Here is a 21,643-nt window from a genome sequence, read left to right on the forward strand (position 1 = left end):
GCTACGTATTATGGTGGCTCGATCAGATTAAATGGAAAAGAAATAATATATAAAGCACAGTTTTCTAATACGTATATTTTTATCTTGTAAAGCAATGAAAACATTAAAAAATCTATGAAACAACAATGCAATAAAATATATTAAAAATGACAGAATTTGACAAGAAGCACTCTGTCCGCCATGAGCAATATTTATTATTGCGTGTTGCTATTACGTTCAACAGATGGCGCTGCCATTGCTGTAAAAAATCATTTAAAAAAATATAGAACCTGCGAATAAGCGGTGGATATGTATGAATGTGGAAGAAGCAAAGCATTTTTGCGTAGACAGTGTAACTTTGTGTAACGTGTCGGGTTGTAAGTCGCGTGGTTAGTGTCGCGGACTCTTGAGTCAGAGTTTCGCGGTTCGAACCCACTCTACCACAATTTGATACATATTTCTAGCAATGAGCCGCTTAGGCTCACAGAAATAGTATGAAATTGAAATATTTGTGTAAATAATAAAAACACAAAGATTTCTCTTTTTAAAAAACAAGAATAAAAAAAACTTGGTGTTCTATTCTCTCCGTCAATGTAAACAGGGTGTTCTATTCTCTCCGTCAATGTAAATAGGGTGATGATAAACTAACTAACAGACAAAATGTAGTGAATGCAAATCTCTCGTCTTACAGTCTCATATTGAAATTTAAAGTTTGTTGGTCCTAATTGGTATGATTTCCAGTACAAACACTTCATTCTCACACATAACACATCAATTTTCAACTCTCACCCATACTCTATCAGATAATTTTTCACTTTCAACTGTCCGTATTGTTTGAATGCATCAAAACACCGGTTATGTTTGTTTTTAACTGTTAATGGCTGCTCTTAAAATGCCTAAAGATATAGTTATTATTTTGTGTGATAAGTGTTCTCTTACTCATAATTAATATTTTATTAACATCACCTCTAAGTTTAAAGAAAACACTTGTTTTTTACCACTTGAGTTTTATTATAGACTACATGTTTCAGAAGTTAAACTTCCAACATTCAGGTCTGTATAATAACTAAAATATAGAATATAAAATTGTTCTATAAATAAGGAGAGGGGAAAGTAAAGGGAAAGGGTTAGTCAAGGAGCAGAGTTTGAAAACAAAGGAAAAATGGAAAGCAACGGTGAAGAATTTTGAATCAATATATTATTTAATAATTATTATTAGAACTTAGGTTTTTTTGGATTTCTAAATTTTCAAGATAATTCATAATTTGGCCTTTATATGGAACAAGGTGTAAAAATTTTAATTTATGAGAGTGAAATGAGTGATTAGTATCTATTATGTGATTTGCAAATTCCGAAAAATAATTACTAACAAGACCGCTATGATGTACTTTAATTCTAATCTTTAAATTTCTCCAAAAAAACCTAAATTCTAATAATAATTTATTAAATAATATATTGTTTCAAAATTCTTCACCGTTGCTTTCCATTTTTCCTTTGTTTTCAAACTCTGCTCCTTGACTAACCCTTTCCCTTTACTTTCCCCTCTCCTTATTAATAGAACAATTTTATATTTTAGTTATTATACAGACCTGAATGTTGGAAGTTTAACTTCTGAAACATGTAGTCTGTAATAAAACTCAAGTGGTAAAAAACAAGTGTTTTCTTTAATCATTGTAACATGTCTTACCACAAAGTTAATGCCGAAACAATAAATAAAATACCTCTAAGTTTGTTCAATATATTATAAAACGTGTTTCCAAATTTAAACAAAACGTAAATATTAACCTCATTCAAAAGCTATTTTTTTAGTCGAAAAGCTTTGTAATTTGCAAAAATACATTATGTTTATCCATAAGACACTGCTGGAATAAAAAAGAAATCATTATATTTTGCCCAAATCATCACTCATGATAGTATTTTATGTTTATATAGATATATATATTTATATATATATATATATATATATATATATATATATATATATATATATATATATATATATATATATAAATTATACTTTGTAAATACTACACTATACATTAACACATTTTCTATGGGTATTTTTTACGCCTGCGAACCGCTGGCGACGGGATTTGATAATTATATATGAATATAATTCAGACCTTTACAAAGAGATTGGTATAATATTCATAAAAAATCATTGGATAATTCCTTCTTTTCTGTCTTTAAAATGAGGTCGGCGCAAAAGGTAAAAATACCCTTCCCGTCCTTAAGCATCGTTCATAAGCGTAGAAATACTTTTACCATCCAAAGTATGTTAATAAATGTAATGTGGCAAAGAAGAGTAATTGAAAATTAATAAGAAACAATGACACAATTGTCAAATGTAAGTTTTAACAATTTCACAATCGCTCACTCCTTTCAATAACGTCATATATCAAAAAATATAATAAAATATATAAAAAATAAATATCAAGCCACCTATTGAACTTTTTACCGTGCAACAGATCTTTTTAGGTAAAACCTGACTGTGTTTTCTTCATTTGAAAAATATTTAGTATATTTAAAAAAATACTTAAACAATACCTTTTCTCAAAATGCAAAAACAATTCTTTCTGCCCTGTAGCGGGTATATATTAAGTTAAAAATATGCCGCTTTCGCTGGGATATAGTACATTTTCTGGGCATTCCGAAAACATGTATAACTGAAAATAGTCGATTTTTACTATATGACGTTATTGAAAGGAGTGAATGATATGTTTTATAAAGATATTCAATACATTGAAATACGTGTCACATTAGGTTTCTTAGTATAAAGTGGCAGGTACAAAGTATAAGTAAATGTATAATGGATAGATATCAACACAAAATAACTGCCGAACCAATGAATGAGATCAATGACAATGTCCTTATATGTGACCAATAGATGCTATAATCGTACTAACCTTGACCAAAATTCTCGCTGAAAGTTTTGATGTTATATTTTCTAAGTGTGTAGTGCATCCTGAATGGATTTATTGATAAAGTATGGTAAATCTCCCATTTATTTGCGAGGATTTTTTTAAAAAAAACATCATTTTTGGGTGTTTTTGAATTCTTCTTAGTTTGGCCCTGCTTTCACATACAAATGTCATTTAAATAGGAACATTCTTTTAAATAGGAACTATAGTAGAGCTCTTCTAATCCGGCACTGCATATACGATTGTAATGCAAATAAAAACACAGAAAACAATGCTATATGAATTTTCAACAATCAGCAGAATGTACATTATATTTAAGCCAGTAAAATGGCAGGTCGTAAGCCCTGGGATGCCCAGAGTTTTTTATTCAGATCTTCTTTCATATAAAAAATTTCATAAAAAAATGTTCATCTCAAATTTACACACCTATAATATTGATATATCCTCCGTAGGGTAAATAATCCAGTGTCTGTTGAATAAATTGAAAAAAACTAATTGCATTAAATTAAAAATTAATTTATCCGCCTCCGTATTGTAATGGTCAGTACGCTCGGCTATCATTCTGGAGGTCCCGGGTTCGATTCCCAGGGGGGTTCAAATAAACATAAGTGATTTTTTCACTCTAATATTTATTCAATATTACCCTGGACTGGTACCTGAAGCGGAGGGCTGATCACCTTTCCTCCATGTTTTAACAATCAAGATAATACTGCGTTTATAGGACGCAGTGCCCTATGCACCATTGGGGTGCGGATAAGGGTTTGAATGAAATGAATTGCATTAAAAATATATATCATTGATATGATTAATGTTTTGATAGAAACAGGCCAATAGCTGGGGTTTTTACCCTAAATAAACAATTTGAACATATACCCAGGAAATCAAAATTCTCGTGGATTTAAAAAACTAATCTTTTATTCATACTTTGTAAATAAACCCATTATTTATATTTTAAGTCTGTACATATTGTATTAGATCACCAATGCAGAATCCAATATCGTAAAAAAATATAATGAAAAACATATTATTTCTTCTTATAAGTACACTCGGGCCTCGTATAACACGGTTATATGGTTCCACAAAAAGCCGTGTTATACAAGGTTTGAAGTTCAAACAAAATTAGGGCTTGCGTTCTGAAAACAAAATCTAAGATAGTTTATATGCTTTTGTACTTTGTTTTTTTAATCATAAACATATTATTTAACCAGATCCACGCGGCTCGCATAACCGTATGTGTTTTCACAAAACATTCCCCGTACGCGGCTGACATAACCGTATGTGTTTTTACTTTGCTCGAACCTCAGTTCAACTTGGAGGGATTTTTTCATGGTGTAGAACTTTGGATAAAATAATACGTCAATCCTTGGCCTTATGACATCTGTTGAAATATCCGACTAATAATTTGTAACATCACAAGGATAAATAAAAGAACAGATCCCTGATTTTTCTTGCGGTCGGTAATTAGTACACGCCATAATCATACCCTATATCTGTCTCACTCTCGACGCTACGCATCGCCAGTGGGTAAGAGTGACACACGATGCGTGCTTTGATTTATTTATGTTACGATCTTATTTGTTTATATTACGAGATATTTCAAGAATAATGTGACACGAGTGTATTATAGAGTACCAAAAAGGCACAATGAATCCCATTGAACGTTTTTGTTTAGGAAAATAAATCGTTTCTTAACTAAATACATAATAAAAATAATCATTTAAAAAACGGCGAAATACCGCTGCGCACGGGCGTCTCTCAGGAACAAAGTGAACGCGGTTAAAAGGTTAATTCATTTATTTTTCTGCATCCGTATTATATAAAGCGTCTACAATGCATGTGTATACAAAAAATATGGCACAATTTATACATCCGTTATTAAATAAAACTGTGTTTTACGAAGCCCAAGTGTACAGTTATATTTAAAAATATATTAATGAAATAGAATTTATATGTTATTGCTGTATTGGATTCTGAATTTTGTTTTTAATTCACATATTTATAAAATAACCTATTTTTTAAAAATTGATGTTCAGAAAGGGTGAATCTTCTATGTTATCCTTTCATATTTCAACTGTGTTTCTTCGTTAGTAGATTTGCTCATTTCTTGTCCTTTTTAAATGTTTGATGTGTATTATTTTAATATGATAATTATTAAGTAGATTCCAGGCACAGTGTCAAAATTGTGAATGAATGAAACGGGACTTACAGAACCAATCTGCAGGCATTTGACATATTTTATTTAATTTACAAATTTATTTTCATAAAAAGCATGTTAAATTTACAATAATGTGCTCTCAAACTTTCAAGAACAAGTCCGCCTCCATGGTGTAATGGTCAGCGTGTTTAGCTACCGTGCTGGAGGTCCCGGGTTCGATTCCCAGGGGGGGTGAAAATAAATATTAGTGATTTCACACCGTAATATTTATTTAATATTACCCTGGACTGGTTCCTGAAGCGCAAGAGTGATCACCTTGCCTTCATGTGAGTAATGATCAAGATAACACTGCGTCAATTCGATGCAGTGCCCTATGCACCATTGGGTGCGGATAAGGGTTATAAGTAAGTAAACTTTTATGAAAACAAGGTATATGCTATGCAATGTTTGATATTGTGTGTATCACTGTTATGATCAACAGATGATGCTGACATTGCAATTTAAAAAATATATCCACTTGTCGCAGGTATATAAAAACACAGGTTTTTATATTATACATTTATATATTTGAAAACAATGTTGTGTCAAAATTTCAAAGCAATCAGTGAATAACTTGAGAAGATTTAAGACTTTAAACAAACATCACATTTTTATTTATATTGATTACCCTGGACTGACGTAGGACTGATAATCTTGCTTTCATCTAATTAAGAATAATATATTTCTGTTAATACGATGCAGTGCCCTATGCACCATTGGGTGCGAATGAGAGTTTAAAGAAGAATCTTTTTTATGGACAAGATGGCTCAAAAATCAAAGAATACTAATCAAGACGATTTGTTTCGGGTTGTGGTCCCGTGGTTAGTGTCGCGGACTCTTAAGTCAGAGTTTCTCGGTTCGAACCCACTCTACCACAATTTGATACCTATTTCTAATAATGAGCTGCTTAGGCTCACAGAAATAGTATGAAATTGAAATATTTGTGTAAATAATAAAAACACAAATATTTATTTTAAAAAAAATATATGTACACTTATACAAACGACCGCCTCGTCCGCCTCCGTAGTGTAATGGTCAGCACGCTCGGCTACCGTTCTGGAGGTGCCAGGTTCGATTCCCAAGGGGGGTAAAATAAATATTAGTGATTTTTTCACTGTCATATTTATTCAATATTACCCTGGACTGGTACCTGAAGCGGAGGGCTGATCACCTTTCCTTCGTGTGTAAACGATCAAGATAACACTGCGTTTATATGACGCAGTGCCCTATGCACCATTGGGGTGCGGATAAGGGTATTATTATTATTATTATACAAATGAAATCATCCACCTGTTCCAAAATTTCAAACATTGTGTGATTCGGATTTTAAAAAACAGTGGTATTTACTTATTACCCAAAAATTCAATATGGAACTCTACCAATTGTCTGCAGTTACAATAAATAACAACTAATCGTTCAATTTGAACCTAATATGGAAATTTCAGCCGGGCTCTTCCATTATCTCTATCAACTTCTTCCGACTCTTTCGCGTGATGAGGTTGGTGAAGCTCCTCTCCAAGGGTGAAGGTATCCGGACTCTTCTGTGGACCTTCATCAAGTCGTTCCAGGCTCTTCCTTACGTAGCCCTCCTGATTGTGATGCTGTTCTTCATCTACGCTGTCATCGGTATGCAGGTAACATAAGTATATTCCATTTTTTCTTCAATGTTTACCAGTGTTCCAATTCTTAAATTCATAAAAATACAAAATCATGTTTTCAGGTGTCTCTCAGTATATAAACATCTAAATAAAAAGGGTCTCTGCTAAATAAAAGCTTTCTCAAACCGACCATAGGTGCCCCCAGTAAACTCACACATACAATCTCATGAGATTTATGATATATACAGGAGTTTAAAATTTTTTAGTAGTATGGTTGTCAATCATGGGTAGAATAGTGAATGTTACACGTGTATAAAGTGATCACTAGTCAATAACAGGTTGTAAGCCCTGTTAATACCCAGACTCTTCTTATGTTATTTAATATTCTTCTTCATCTATGTTGAGATGTCAAAAAATAAAACAGGGCATTTTTGAAATGCCCCTAAAAGAATGTTTCACTCGACAACTATACAACTATAATATATCATTCAAGCAATTTGACAATTTTTATTGTGATATTTGTAATAAAACTTGGGCATTTTTTGTATTAAAATATTCAAAACGTGTGATATTTAATGTTTTAACCTTTGAAAATATTAACTTTTTTTGAATTCAACTTATTTATTTTTTGGATTTTTATTAATCAGATATTATATGAAGACTTAGCAAATAAGTGCAACGTATCTATGTGCAATTTGACGGCTCAAAATTGCCTTAACCACAAATTTTTAAAAAGTTTTCCACCGCTCGATACTTTTCAAAACAAGGATTAATACAGAGACTTTTAAATAAGTTGTCTGATTAATATTTCTACTGATTTATATGTTAATTTGCATCAAGTATAGCAGCTTCTATAGAATTGAATCTTTACCTAAATCGATGGCATTATTGTCTCTAATAATACTTGTTTGTTTCAGGTTTTCGGAAAAATTGCTTTGGATTCAGAAACGGCCATCCACAGAAACAATAACTTCCAATCGTTTCCGCAAGCCGTCCTCGTTCTCTTCAGATCTGCCACAGGTAACACATTTTTGCAAATACTAATTCAATGTTTAAATATTCCCATGTAAACGATTTCCTGTATAAACAGCTTCCTGTATAAATAAACATCTCGAAACAAAAATGAATAGCCCTTTCTTTTTTCTTCTTTTTCTTCTTGGTGTAGGCCTTGTGGCCTGTTTTTAAGAGGGATTAGCCTCCTGCAATATTGATTCCCAGCTGATAGTCCACCTCTTTGGTGGTCTTCTTTGGGATTGGCTGTGCAGTGCAATGTGGGGGAGTCTGGACGGTTCCGTTCTCCTCACACGCGCATACCATTGTCTTCTTCGTTGTCTTACCCACCTAATGACATCTTTGATCTTGCATATTTTTCTTATCCTGGTGTTCCTTATTCTTGTAGACTCTTGTATGACCCTTTTAAATGTTATTACTAGGTCTCCATTCAAACCTAGCAGGACATCAAGTTAGAATTTTCATTGTGTTCTGAGAAAGTAAGGCATAATGATTGACGCCGATGACCAAATTTGTGAATTTCTTCAAGACCTTGAAATGGGAATGAATGACCTTTTAAAATGTTATATTATGTCTCCTCATTCTATTATACGGCTGTGAAACATGTCACCTTACAAGGCCCCAGAGCAGTCGTTTACTTGGCTTTGAGAATAGGTGTCTGCGAAGAATTTTAGGCGTGCGGTGGTTTGACTTTGTGAAGAATGAAGAGATAAGGCGTAGGACGCAGTAAATCTTGGTCACTACTGTTGTCAAGAAAAGGCGATTTAGTTGGCTTGGCCATGTACTCCGCATGCCTCCCGGGAACCTTAATCAAGCTTGCCTCTTTAGGCATCAGGTTCGCGCCGCCCAGGACGACCATTGCTGACAATTCGTTGACAGTTCTCGTCAGAACTTCTTGGGAGGATGCAAGGGAGATGGCAGCCAACAGAAAAGCCTGGACAGTTTGTGACAGACTCCATGTGCTCCACTTAGGGAGCGGATATGGTTGAATTATTTTTAAAAATTATGTCTCCTTTGCACACAGGTGAAGCCTGGCAGGACATCATGTTGGACTGTTCATCGCGTCCCGACAAGGTGCGGTGTGATGATCGCTCCGATGACCGTGGGTCCTGGGAAGGATGTGGGAGTAGCATCGCCTTTCCCTACTTTATATCCTTCTACGTGCTATGCTCATTTTTGGTAAGTGCTTGTTAACCCTTGTGGTGCCTCATTTGGCCCTGACCACCATAGAGGAACCGATGATGACGAACCATAGATGTACCGCAAATGAATGACTGCGTGACGTCACCACGCCTTTAAAAGTACTGACGACGCAAGGTACATCCTCTCTTGTCATCTTGCCATCAGCGTGAACTGACGCTACATCCTACATTAGTGCATAGTCATTATAAAATTTGTAACCTTGAATAATTTTTGTGAACATAAAAACCTAGTACTAAAATTTGTAACCTTAATTATTTTTAAACTTAATTTTTGTGAATATAAAAACGTGAAACATTCAAGTAAGTCTATTTATTCAATTTTCATCCATCAATAAAATGCAGCTTCTGAGGAGCAACTAATGGAGACGTGGATGCACGTAATTAGTGCAAACACACGTTCCCCATACCCTTAAATGCCGGATGATACCAGTACGGCTGATCTCAACGGCTGTCAAATTTATGAAAATAAAATTGCATTTTTTTATCTATGTATTCACAAGATATTCTGGAATTTTACATTTGATCTATGTTTAAGATATTACTATTTCTTCTTCTTCATGAGCCTTCTGACCTCCACTGCTGGATATAGGCCTCTTCCCCTTCTTTCCATTTCCTCCGGTCGGTTGCTGCTTGCAGCCAGTTTTTACCCCCCACAGGAACTATTACTATACAGGGTGTCCCATAATCCTACGTTTTCCTTTTAATGGGTGTTAGGCCAGCTTATTACTCACCAAAAAATGAAAATATGACCTTGGTAAAAGTGCCTTAGTTTTCCAGATATTTCCTCTTTTATGAATTTCTCGAACTTCTACGCCTTAGATCAGTTTTTTGAGTGCCAATTTTTCATATTTTAGGATTCTAATTTAAATATCTCAAAACAAAGGCACTTGTACTGAGGTCATATTTTCATTTTATGGTGAGTCATGAGTTGGCCTAACACCCCTTAAAAGGAATACCTTGGATTTTATTCATATATTGACATGTCGAGTCCCCCTGATGTTGAATATCGATGTCTTTGTATCTACAGGGTGTCCCATATTTCTTTTAAGGGGTGTTAGCTCACCTCATGACTCCGATGTAAAGAATTGCTTTGTTTTAGTAAAAAGTGTTTATGTTAAATTAAATTATTTTTGTGTGTTATTGTGAAACATAAATTAGAATCCTAAAATATGAAAAATTTTAGAAGTGGCACTCAAAGAACTGATCTAAGGGGTAGAGGTTCGGGAAATTAATAAAAGTGGAAATATCTTGAAAACTAAGGCACTTTTACTGAGGTCATATTTTCATTTTTTGGCGACTCATTAGCTGGCCTAACACCCCTTGAAAGGAATACGTTGGATTATGGGACACCCTGTACATCTTGATATAAAAACTCCTGAATGGAGCAAGATTCATAATTTGTGAACAAAGATTCTTTCACATTCTAAATATTTTATTATGTAAGGGTTCAATATTTATATTAAGTATAACTTGCCTTTTCAGATCATCAACCTTTTCGTAGCTGTCATCATGGACAACTTTGACTACCTCACACGGGATTGGTCTATCTTGGGGCCGCATCATCTTGATGAATTTATCAGGTTTTTGCTTTTTGTTTTTAAATATAAAATAAAATAAACTAGCCATCACGCCGATTCCCCGCAGGGGTAGACAGAGAGAATGGCCACACCACTCTGTCTTTGTAAACAGTTTTGCATCTTCAACATTCATGAATCTCCTCATAATTATTATTTTTTCTTTTCTTCTTGGGATCTTACATCCCTTGTGTCACTGCGACCATATTAGGTCTATTGTGACCTCCCTCTGTATCACAGCTCACTCCCACGACCTACGTGAGTCATGAAACTCACAATCTGTCTTGGTGGTAGGAGCTTCACCTTCTCGGAGTCCAGTAGAGGTCCTCCAAGGATGTGACTTTGTTTGCGAGCGAGTGCGTCACAATTATAGAGAATGTGGATTGGCGTTTCGTTATCCTCCATACAAAATCTGCATACTGAGGAGTCATGAAGTCCAATTTTTGTCATGTGTTTTCTCAGTCTGCAGTGTCCTGTCAAGGTCCTGGTTAGGATCTTCATTTGTTTTTTGCTAAGCTTTAAAGCTTCTGTGGTGAATTTCCGCGAGTACCCCATGATCAGTTCCTTTGCGTGTTTCATCCCTGAGCTGTTGGACCAGATCTGTTGGCTTTTGTCCATGGCCCAGTTTTTTAGACTAAACTTGACAGTGCTTAGTGTCAGTCCGCATATGGGCTCAGGGCCCATTGGCTCCTCATACATATTCGCCAATTGTTTCAACTCCTGACCGGACTACACCTAATTTTATTATGAAGTATTTGAAATACTCGATCATGCCTCGGTCTTCCTCTGCTTCTATAACCAACCACATTCGCCTCATTTTTTTTACTATTCTTTTTTCACTCATTCGATTCATATGCCCAAACCATCTTTCTTCATTTTATAGATAACACTTATCTCAGCCTTGCATTTTTTCCTAGTTAAGAAAGGTGTGTTAAGATGATTTGGACATGTGGAACGTATGTGTGTGGAAAGAACGGTTAAACAAATTTATGAGGCTAATGTAGTTGGAAAAAAAAGCAAAGGAAGACCGAGGAAAACTTGGACAATCAAGTATGTCGAATACTTGAAAGCGTTGGTCAGGAGTTGTAATAATCGTCAGGTATGACTTTGTCAGGAATGATGATGTGAGGAGAAGATCAACAGCCCCTCATACTGGAAGTCCTAAAGAGGAGAAGGTGGACGTGGTTGAGACATATCCTTAGAATGCCACCTGAGTGCATCAACGCCGCATGTCTCTTCTTTCAACCCCGAGAATTCCAGCGCCCCGGAAGGCCGCTGATGACCATTCACCGACTTTACTCAGCGGAACTTCAGGATGCCAGACTGACCTGGGAGGATGCCAAGGAGATGGCGCATGACAGAGTGACTTACAGACGTCTCGTGTGGCCATATGCTCCACCTAGGGAGCGAACATGGAAAGAAGAAGAAGATATATGAGGAGATGCATGAATGTGGAAGAGGCGAAGAATTTTTGCAAAGACAGAGTGGTGTGGCGTTTGATTCTCTTTGCCTACCTCTGCGGAAAGCGGGGTGATGGTTAGTTAGTTAGTTAGTTAGCATTTTTTCCTTATAACACCATCAAAACATCTATCATACATCGTTTTGCCACGCATACCTCTGAATGAACGCATTTCGACTGTATTTAGTCTACTTTCATCCTTCTTTAACCTTCATTTACTCCACACTTCATTTCCATATATTAGGGTTGAAACCAGGACTTCATTGTGCCCTGCTAGTTTAGCCTTTGCTGTTTACTACCATTTTTCATTAATTTTGTTTACATTTCTAGGTTATGGAGTGAATATGATCCCGATGCCAAAGGGAGAATCAAACACTTGGACGTTGTGACGCTTCTTAGAAAAATTAGTCCTCCACTTGGTGAGCAAATTGATTAATTAACCCTTTGACTTTGATTATGAAATAATGCATCATTGCAAGGCATTAAATAACAATTTTTTTGCAGTTTTTATGATTTTGAATACATTAACTCAGATTTTTTTTAGAATTCTTATCTACTTTCAAAACTGATCTTAGATACAGTAGCCGCTTGTGCACTACACGGAATTTTCATCACAGAACCGTCCGGCAGTCCAGTTTTGAAAATGAAAGCGACTACGACAGTTTAGCGTGATTGAATTTACGCGCGACGTGTTCACGGACCGATCAAGAGCACCGATGCGAAGAAAGATGGACAAAAGCACAAGCCAATCCAAGCCATTCATCTGTTTTATATGCTAACTGACGTGCCGGACAGTAAAATTCCGTGTAGTGCACAAACGTCCTAAGGTTTTCCTTCTAGTATTTCTAGCCAATAATTCCATTATAATCTACTCGGCTGTCTAAACTCAAAACACAGTAAGGGACTTTTTTTTTGTAGTACGTTTTTTTTTGCATTTATAGACTAAGTAGATTCTACTTAGTCCAAAAATGCCAAAGAAACGTATTACAAATGTCCCTTACTGTGTTTTAAGTTTGGACAGCCGTACTACTACTGCTGTTACTAGGGTAAAATCAGTTAAAATCAGAGCTATTTCTTTAATATATTGTCTTCTATAGGCGAATCGATATACTTCTCTTGTATTACCTCATGGAATAGGGCAGGCAACACACTTAACTAAATCAATGTCGTAGTGTTGATTTTTTGTTATTATTTGTCTAGGTTTTGGCAAGTTGTGCCCCCACAGAGTGGCCTGCAAACGTTTGGTCTCTATGAACATGCCCCTGAACAGCGACGGAACAGTCTTGTTCAATGCCACACTCTTTGCTGTTGTAAGAACGTCGCTCAAAATTAAAACTGAAGGTAAGAAAAAACAACAAAAATCTTTGAATTTTCCATCTTTATTTTAACGCATTGTTGTCGGGCAGTTTTTTCATCAACTCTGACCCTAATTATACTCTGACAGTCTGCTGCCCGACTCTCAGTATACTAATCACAAGTAACCGCAAACCCAATTCCGATCTGTACAATGTTTTTAGCGTCTCTCACGCTCTACCGAAAGTAATAAAAAAAATTGTAACCATCTCCCGCTCTCTACCTTCTTCTCCGTCTTATTCCTCATTGCTGAGGGTTGTGACCCTTGCAGAAGCAATGACTCTTCTCCAGCTATCCCTTGACTGCGCTGCACGTAGCGCTCCAACCACTGAGGTGTCTGCTGCTGCCTTAATTTAATTGGTCCATCGTGTGGGGGATCTTCCTCTCCCTCTCTTTCCCTCTAGGCTACCGGTCACAACTAGTCGTTCCAGGCTATCCTCGTTGCCATGCGCAACGTGTCCAAAGAACTGGAGAATCCGTCAGGTACAGATATTGGCCAGAGTCAAGCCATCCAAGCGTAGTTCCTGGCGAATGGACTCATTGGTGTGTCTAGCTGTCCATGGAATTCGGAGCATGCGCCTCCAACAGCACGAAGGCATCATTTTTTCTCCTTTCTGCTGCTTTTATGGTCCATGTTTTAGCAGCATAGCGCTCTCTACCAACAGTATGTAAAAGTCACTTTGAAGCGTTTCCCGCAAACAATGTGTTAAGTGTGGCTCTAGCACCGAATCAATGGGAAGGCTCTTACGTATTCACGGGATCAATCCTTTTCAAGCATTTACCTTGTTAAATCCAAACTGAGAAATCGTCTTATTGATGAGAACCTCGAAACGTGCTTAGAATTCAAAATAACAACATAAAAACCTGACTCCATCACAGTTTCAAAGCAGATGCAAAGACATTATTCGCAATAAGAAGTGTTCTTATGGATAACCTTACTTTCAAATATTTTTTTTATCAATGAATAAAACCCTTTTTAAGTATGAAATCAAGTTTTATCGAGTATATGAGTAATTTAATAAAGGTCCGCTCTTTACCAACAGTGTGTAAAACATCTTTAAGTGTTTTCCGCAAAAAATGTTTTAATTGACTTACGGCGGGTTATTTATTATTTATTTTTTGTTTTTTACCATAATTTATACAATACGGTGATAGATTTTTTTAATGATATTATATATTTTTTGATGAATTTCTCACTAAGCATAGCCTGTGACAGACGTACATTTACATTATTCAAAAATATACAAGAGAATATATCGTAGTCGTACAGGAGAAAGTGACCAACTACCAAAACGTAAAATGCTCAGGAGGGCCATTTAAGTCACTTTTGCTTGGCAAGAAAATAAACACCAATGCAGTTAGTCATTTTTAACAAGTCAATATATTATACTTCCAAGTTTAAAATCGTTTGTGATATTTTCAGGGCAATATTAAGCTAGTAAGATATCAAATAGTCAATGATCACGTTTTTCTAAAACAATGCACTTGGTCACATTCTCCTGTATAACTATGATATATATCTAGATAATACAAGTAATAAAACACAAAACCAAGTAAATTGATGTAAACAAAATTATAAAAATTTACATGAACACATTGCAACAATAACTGTCCGCTGTTGGCTGTCTCTATCTTGGTGGGGTGACCAACTTTATGCAACTCTTTTGTCCCATATCGAGAAGCCATTTCGTAACTTGTTTCTTTAGATTATTGATATTTGTTTCTAATTTTATATAATGTGGCGGAATATTGTAATGTTTGGGTGCCAGGTATATCGTAGTCGTACAGGAGAAAGTGACCAACTAACAAAACGTTACATGTTCAGGAGGGCCATTTTACAGTTTTTACACTTTTGTCATCAACGCAGTTACAAGTTATTTTTAACAGGTCAATATATTATACTTCCAAGATTAAAATCGGTTTGGGATTTTTTCCAGGTCAATATTAAGCTAGTAAGATGTCAAATAGTCAATAATCACGTTTTTGTAAAAAATGCACTTTGTCATTTTCTCCTGTATGAGGACGATATTATTACAATATGTATTGTCCGTCTCCATAGTGTTATGGTCAGCACTCTCGGCTACCATTCTAGAGGTCCCAGGTTCGATTCCCAGGGGGGTCAAATAAATATAAGTGATTTTTTCACTGTAATATTTATTCAATACTTCCCTGGTCTGGTACCTGAAGCAGAGGGCTGATCACCTTCCCTTCATGTGTAAACGATCAAGATAACACTGCGTTTATATGACACAGTGCCTTATGCACCATTGGGGTGCGAATAAGGGTTTGAATGAATGAATGAGGACGATATGTGGCTTCTCTGGCTGAATATGGTTAACATTTTAGGTACTTTACATAATATTTTATTGGTGGAGCGTGTGTTTTTTGCGTTTTTTTTTCTCCTTACAGTAATCAGATTGATAATCTGCCTGGCACAGCTAGTATGGAATGAAAGAAATTGTGTTGCAATTTAAACATTTACTTATCAACAATTCTCCAGGTAATATTGACGACTGCAACGCTGAGCTCCGAGCGGTCATTCGCAAGATATGGAAGAGGACCTCTCCGAAGCTGCTGGACCAAGTGGTCCCGCCGCCGGGGATAGATGACGAGGTCACGGTCGGCAAGTTCTATGCCACCTTCCTCATCCAGGACTACTTCCGAAGGTAGGGATCTGCATTACCGACTACGCTACTCTTTCACACCACACGGGCCGGCTGACTCCAGAGAATTGTCATTGTCGAAAAATGCAAACAACTGCCTAAAAAAATAGTCTTTATTAGAGTATTATCTTCTTTTTATTTATTGATTTGGCGTTTAATTTGTAGAACTTTATTTTTTTTTAAATATATAATGGCGTTGCATATAGAAAATATTGCTTTTGCCAATGTCAAGTTAATTTAATAATATTGCTTAATTATAAAATATGATAGACTTATTATTAAATTTTAAATTAATTCCGTTTAATTTAAAAAAAAATAACTTAAAGTTTGTAGATAATTGGGTTCCTGCTCGCCAGGATGAGATGGATTTATGTAGGGAGGGGAATAAGCGGGGCCAGAGTTGTAAAAAATGTTGGCATTTGGTCATTTATTGGGCAAACAAAGAATATGTGGTTAAGGTCTTTCTCTTCAAAACGACACTCGCAAATGGGGGAGTCAAAGACACCAATCTTCGCAAGGTGCTCTCTCGTACAGCAATGTCCCATCCTTATTCGACAAATGGTGGATGTATCTTTCTTGTTCATCGAAATTTTCCTAAAACTCCATTTTAATTTATGTATTAATTTTAAATCAAACACAGATTCTTTTGACTTTACTAAGTTGTATTTTATTAACAAAAACACATAAAAAATTAATGTTGTGACAATTGTTTCGCCTTGTTAGGGCATTATCAAACGAATGTCGAAACGAATTATCAAATAATGCCCTAACAAGGTGAAACAATTGTCACAACATACATTTTTCATGTGTTTTTGTTAATAAAATACAATTTAGTAGACTCATAAAAATCTGTGTTTGATTTAAAATTAATGCATAAATTAAAAGTCTTTGCTTTTTCTTCTTCCTGGCTACATCCCAACTTATCGTCTTTGTAGACTGTTGGGGTCAGCTCTCCTCGTCCTCAGGTTGTAGGTCCTTCTGTCACGGACAATGTCACCTAGGCCATGTTTTCGAACCATGTTTTCTCTTTGCAGCATCCATAAATTTTTTGGTCTTCCTCTGGATATCTTTAGAGTCTTTTCATTCTGAATTTATTGAATTTTTCATATTTGAAACTAACTTTATATTTCAGTTTTTTACTGACATTTCTTGGTGGAACTGCATTTTATATAATAAAATAACAACCATATAGTTTTTCCCACATAAATAATTCATGTGAAAAAAACTAAATACGTAGTTGTTATTTTATTATATAAACTAATAAATATTACGCCTATGCAGAGGCATAGGTAGAGAGGGAGAATAGAATGCCATGCCACTCTGTCTTTGCAAACAATCTTCGACTATTCTACATTCATACGTCTAACTGAATTCAAGTATTTGAATAAGTCATTCATGCCAAGTTTTCCTCGGTCTTCTTCCGCTTTTTTTGCCTACCACATTCAAAAGGTTTGTTGGATGACTGATAAAAGTTTTTTTTTTTTGGGTCATTTTTCTCAACTGCCAACCGACTTTCGAAATCTTAATTATTTTTGGTTGAACAAAATCCATTACTCAATAAGTTTGTAGGATGCCTGATAAAATTTCTTTGTTTCGGTTAATTTTTTTAAACTCGCAACTGACTTTTGGCATCTCAATAATTTTTGGTAAAATTTAATCCATCACTCAAAAAGTAAGTAGGATGCTTGATAAAACTTCTTTGTTTGGGGTTGTTTTTTCTCAACTCCCAACTGACTTTTGGCATCTTAAAAAATTTTAGTTGAATATTTCACTCAATAAGTTCATAGGATTACTGATCAACTTTCATCACTTCTTAGTTTGAGGTTGTTTTTTTGCAAATTCTTCCTTCAAGCGCATCAATAGTCTTCTTCTTCTTCTTCATCTTGTTGTAGGCCTTGTGGCCTGTTTTTAAGAGGGATTAGCCTCCTGCGATGTCGATTCCCAGCTATTGACCCATCTCTTTGGTGGTCTGCCGGGAGTCGTCTACTATGGGGTTGGCCGTACAGTGCGATGTGGGGGAGTCTGGATGGTTCCATTCTCCTCACATACGCATACCATTGTCTTCTTCGTTGCCTTCCCCACCTAACGACATCTTCGATCTCGCATATTTCCCTGATCCTGGCGTTTCTTATTCTATCTCGAAGACTCTTGCCTGATATGGTTCTTAGAGTCTTCATTTCTGACACTAAGCGCGTTTTTTGTGGCAACGGTGTCCGCTCTACTTTCGATTCCATATGTCATGATGGGTCGGCATCAATAGTGCCGTAAATTATTCGCTATTAATTGTTCTCCATATTTAACATCCACTTTTCTTCTATAAATAAAATAAAACACAAATATATTTCAATATCATACTATTTCGTGCTTCTGTTATTAAAAATACATTTAAAATTGTGGTAGATTAAGCTCGAACCCAGAAACTCTAACTTAGAGTCCGCGACACTTACCACGGAACCACAACCCGTTGATTTTCATATTTCATTGGACAAGAAACAAACTCCATCTGTTGGTATTTTTGTGAAGTACAAATAATTGACGTGACAAATTCTCTGGATATCAGCCAAAGGCCTTATAGTCTTACATATTAGTTTGTTATTCGTGACTAATTTATCTTAAATAAATCTGTATTAAAATTGCTACTGTAGATTGGATTCATGTATTTATTTGGTCTAGTAGAAAATTATTTATTTATTTATTATTATTATTAAGTGAAAATGTGGTTTTACCCAGTAGATTTGTACCTTGCTTGGTGATATACTACTAGGATGAAGTCATACTAATCTCACTTAATATACACAGTGAAACCTCTTTCTATCATTCCTCAAATAATCATATTACCGGATGTGTCGTTTATTTCTTTTACCCGGAATTCATTTTAAACAAAAATAGATCGCATCGATCGTTTTTATACACCATTTTACCGTATTCATCGTTTGAATTACGCTGAGTTTGTAGCATCAAACATTGGGTGGATAAGTTGTTTTAACCCTTACTGGTCCAATGTCGAATCTCATTCGATTTTTTCCTCTTAGATCCCATGTCGGCTGTTATTTGACATTTTTTTCATCATAAGTATTAATTATTTAAATTCCAAGCTTACATTTTTGTCACTATCTATTACAGAGGACAAAAGTTTTTTTCCAATTGAAAAGGATCTGTCTACCTAGATTTTTTATTTTATTTTGGGGGACCGAAAAGGGTTTATGATCGCCATGGTCCACATTCAATAACTGATGCCGAAAAAAATATCTTTTGCAAAGCCTAAAATATACTGTTGACTTACGGAAATATGGAAACCAATGTTGATGACAGATTGTGTACAATACACTAAACTCAATTTTTTTTGGTTCTGTTCAGTTTTGTATTAAATTAAAACATTTGCATCTTAACTTGTATTCTTCTTAGAATTTTAACCTACCAATGGTTATGCAGATTGGGAGGATGGTATCTTTACTCAATCGTATTTCCTTGTGTATTTATCCCGCATTCATTGTTTTCTCGCTAGTTTATTTCAATAGATCCCCTTAAAAGCGATAGATAGAGGTTTCACTGTTTATATAAAATAATAAAAAATCAAGTTTGAAGGGTTATCACAATCCAGAAATATATGTAAGTCATTTTAAGTCATCAATATGTAACACATGAAATTTTTCCATTTATTTATACATTTCCGTACTATATATTATATGATTATTCACATCAAAACACAATTACCAAAACTTTTATTAATAATACAAATGAAAATTACACAAATTTTTATTGATTTGTGAATTGTACACTAAATCAGTTCCTGGGAATTTTGTTATAATTACTATGACAAAAATGTAGTGGTTGGAAGGGTTAATGATTTTTTAAAATATTTTCATTTCGGATAGACGTCTAGCTGAAAGGATAAAGCACCTGACCAGATATCAGAGGACCAAGGTTCAAATCCTGGCACAGAATAGTTTTTTTTTTCATTATGACCTTCGTTTGTTCAATAAACTATGAATGTTCCTTTGTTAAATAAGGAAACGCTTTTTGTTCCTGCAGCCTTTTGTTATTCTTCCCAAAATACATATTATATGTATGCCATTCAGAATTTTTCGGTCTGCAGTCAAAAGTGAGGTTAAAATCCTCTTATTTACCGATATTTTAATAAATTACTGTTTATATTACCAAGCAAGATACATATACATCAAAACGATACTTTTTTTTTAAGAAAAACCACATTATTTCGAAATATTTAATTAATTTAGAAAACGTCAAAATATGCCACATCTCGAATATCTTAAAAAATAATTTGACATATTTGTTAAAAATATTTCAAATTGATTGAACTCTTTCTAGAAGCATACCCTAAATTAGTTTATTGCTATCACAATTATTACACAGTTTAAATTGCCATTTATTTAATATAATTTAAAATCCAATGGCTTGAAAAGGATTTAGCTTTGTATAAGTATTTTTTTTCAATATATTTTCTTATATGTGCTTTTATTACAAAATAGCTTATATTTATTTTTAATTATATTTATGTACTTATGCAATTATAAAATGAAACATTTTTATCTGCAGTATATCTGGTGCATATCTTTATTTGCATTTATAATTCATTAAAAAAATATATTAAATAAATAATATATAATATGTGGTTCGAAGCTGGACTCATTATTTTTATAGGTAAATGCAATTTTTGTAAATTGATCAAACAAATTAGACAATTTACTTCACGTATTTGCCTAAATTGATCAAATACATGAGACACTTTGAATTGTCTAGATAGATCAAAAGAACCAGACGGTATATTGATCTTTTTTGACAAAATTTCATTCAAGGTTGGGTAATGATTGCTTTGCTTTTAGAAATGTGTTCAAAATAAACTCAATATGCATGATCTGATAAAAATTGTGTACTTTGGAGCTGCTCAAAGATATTTTTTCCAAATCATGCATATATTTATTAAGAGCAGATTTACTAAAACAAAACAACCTTTCTGTAACTAAAGTCGATAATATTTTGTCAAAAAAGGATCAATATTCTCAAAATTTGTCTAGATTTGTTGATCAATTGTATAAAAGTTCCATTCACTATATATTAATGAATCCTGTATAGTTCCATATTTTCTCTTCCTATAACATCTCTTATTTAGTAGAAAAATTAGTTTTTCAATTGTTTTAACTGAAATATGCATTTTTGCCTTTATTTATTAACTTTTCATATATTTATTTTTTATCCACTTCAATATCATATTTCTACATAGCATTTTCAACTTTGTGTTAAAATACATATATCAATATTCCTTATCAAAATATTGTTATTTTACACCCAGCAGGTACGTAGTACTCTAAACATACAGAAGCATAGAAATTCAATTTGAAAAATATAAAAGATGTTTCTGTCCGCCTCCGTAGTGTAATGGTCAGCACGCTCGGCTACCGTTCTGGAGGTCCCGGGTTCGATTCCCAAGGGGGGTAAAATAAATACAAGTGATTTTTTTCACTGTAATATTTATTCAATATTACCCTGGACTGGTACCTGAAGCGGAGGGCTGATCACCTTTCCTTCATGTGTAAACGATCAAGATAACACTGCGTTTATATGATGCAGTGCCCTATGCACCATTGGGTGCATATAAGGGTTTTTTATATTTATTAAATATGTTATGACTTGTGTTTCAACGCACTCTACATCATTATCAAACACTGTA

At 34.6% G+C, this 21,643-nt stretch overlaps 1 protein-coding gene across 1 annotated transcript in view; it reads left to right on the top strand.

Moving 5' to 3' along the window:
• The window catches only part of Ca-alpha1D (Ca[2+]-channel protein alpha[[1]] subunit D), a 132,995-nt gene that overhangs the window by 69,806 nt on the left and 41,546 nt on the right, over positions 1 to 21,643 (top strand). Inside the window, exons 28-34 of the mRNA XM_088264161.1 lie at positions 6,540 to 6,728; positions 7,610 to 7,712; positions 8,728 to 8,882; positions 10,388 to 10,485; positions 12,269 to 12,357; positions 13,139 to 13,279; positions 15,792 to 15,957. Coding sequence (XP_088120287.1) covers positions 6,540 to 6,728; positions 7,610 to 7,712; positions 8,728 to 8,882; positions 10,388 to 10,485; positions 12,269 to 12,357; positions 13,139 to 13,279; positions 15,792 to 15,957 — 941 coding nt within the window. The remainder of the gene's footprint in view (positions 1 to 6,539; positions 6,729 to 7,609; positions 7,713 to 8,727; positions 8,883 to 10,387; positions 10,486 to 12,268; positions 12,358 to 13,138; positions 13,280 to 15,791; positions 15,958 to 21,643) is intronic.

The sequence above is a fragment of the Brachycentrus maculatus genome, unplaced genomic scaffold (genome assembly GCF_059751285.1).
Source record: "Brachycentrus maculatus isolate JH-2025_06_01 unplaced genomic scaffold, ASM5975128v1 h1tg000216l, whole genome shotgun sequence".
NCBI lineage: Eukaryota > Metazoa > Arthropoda > Insecta > Trichoptera > Brachycentridae > Brachycentrus > Brachycentrus maculatus.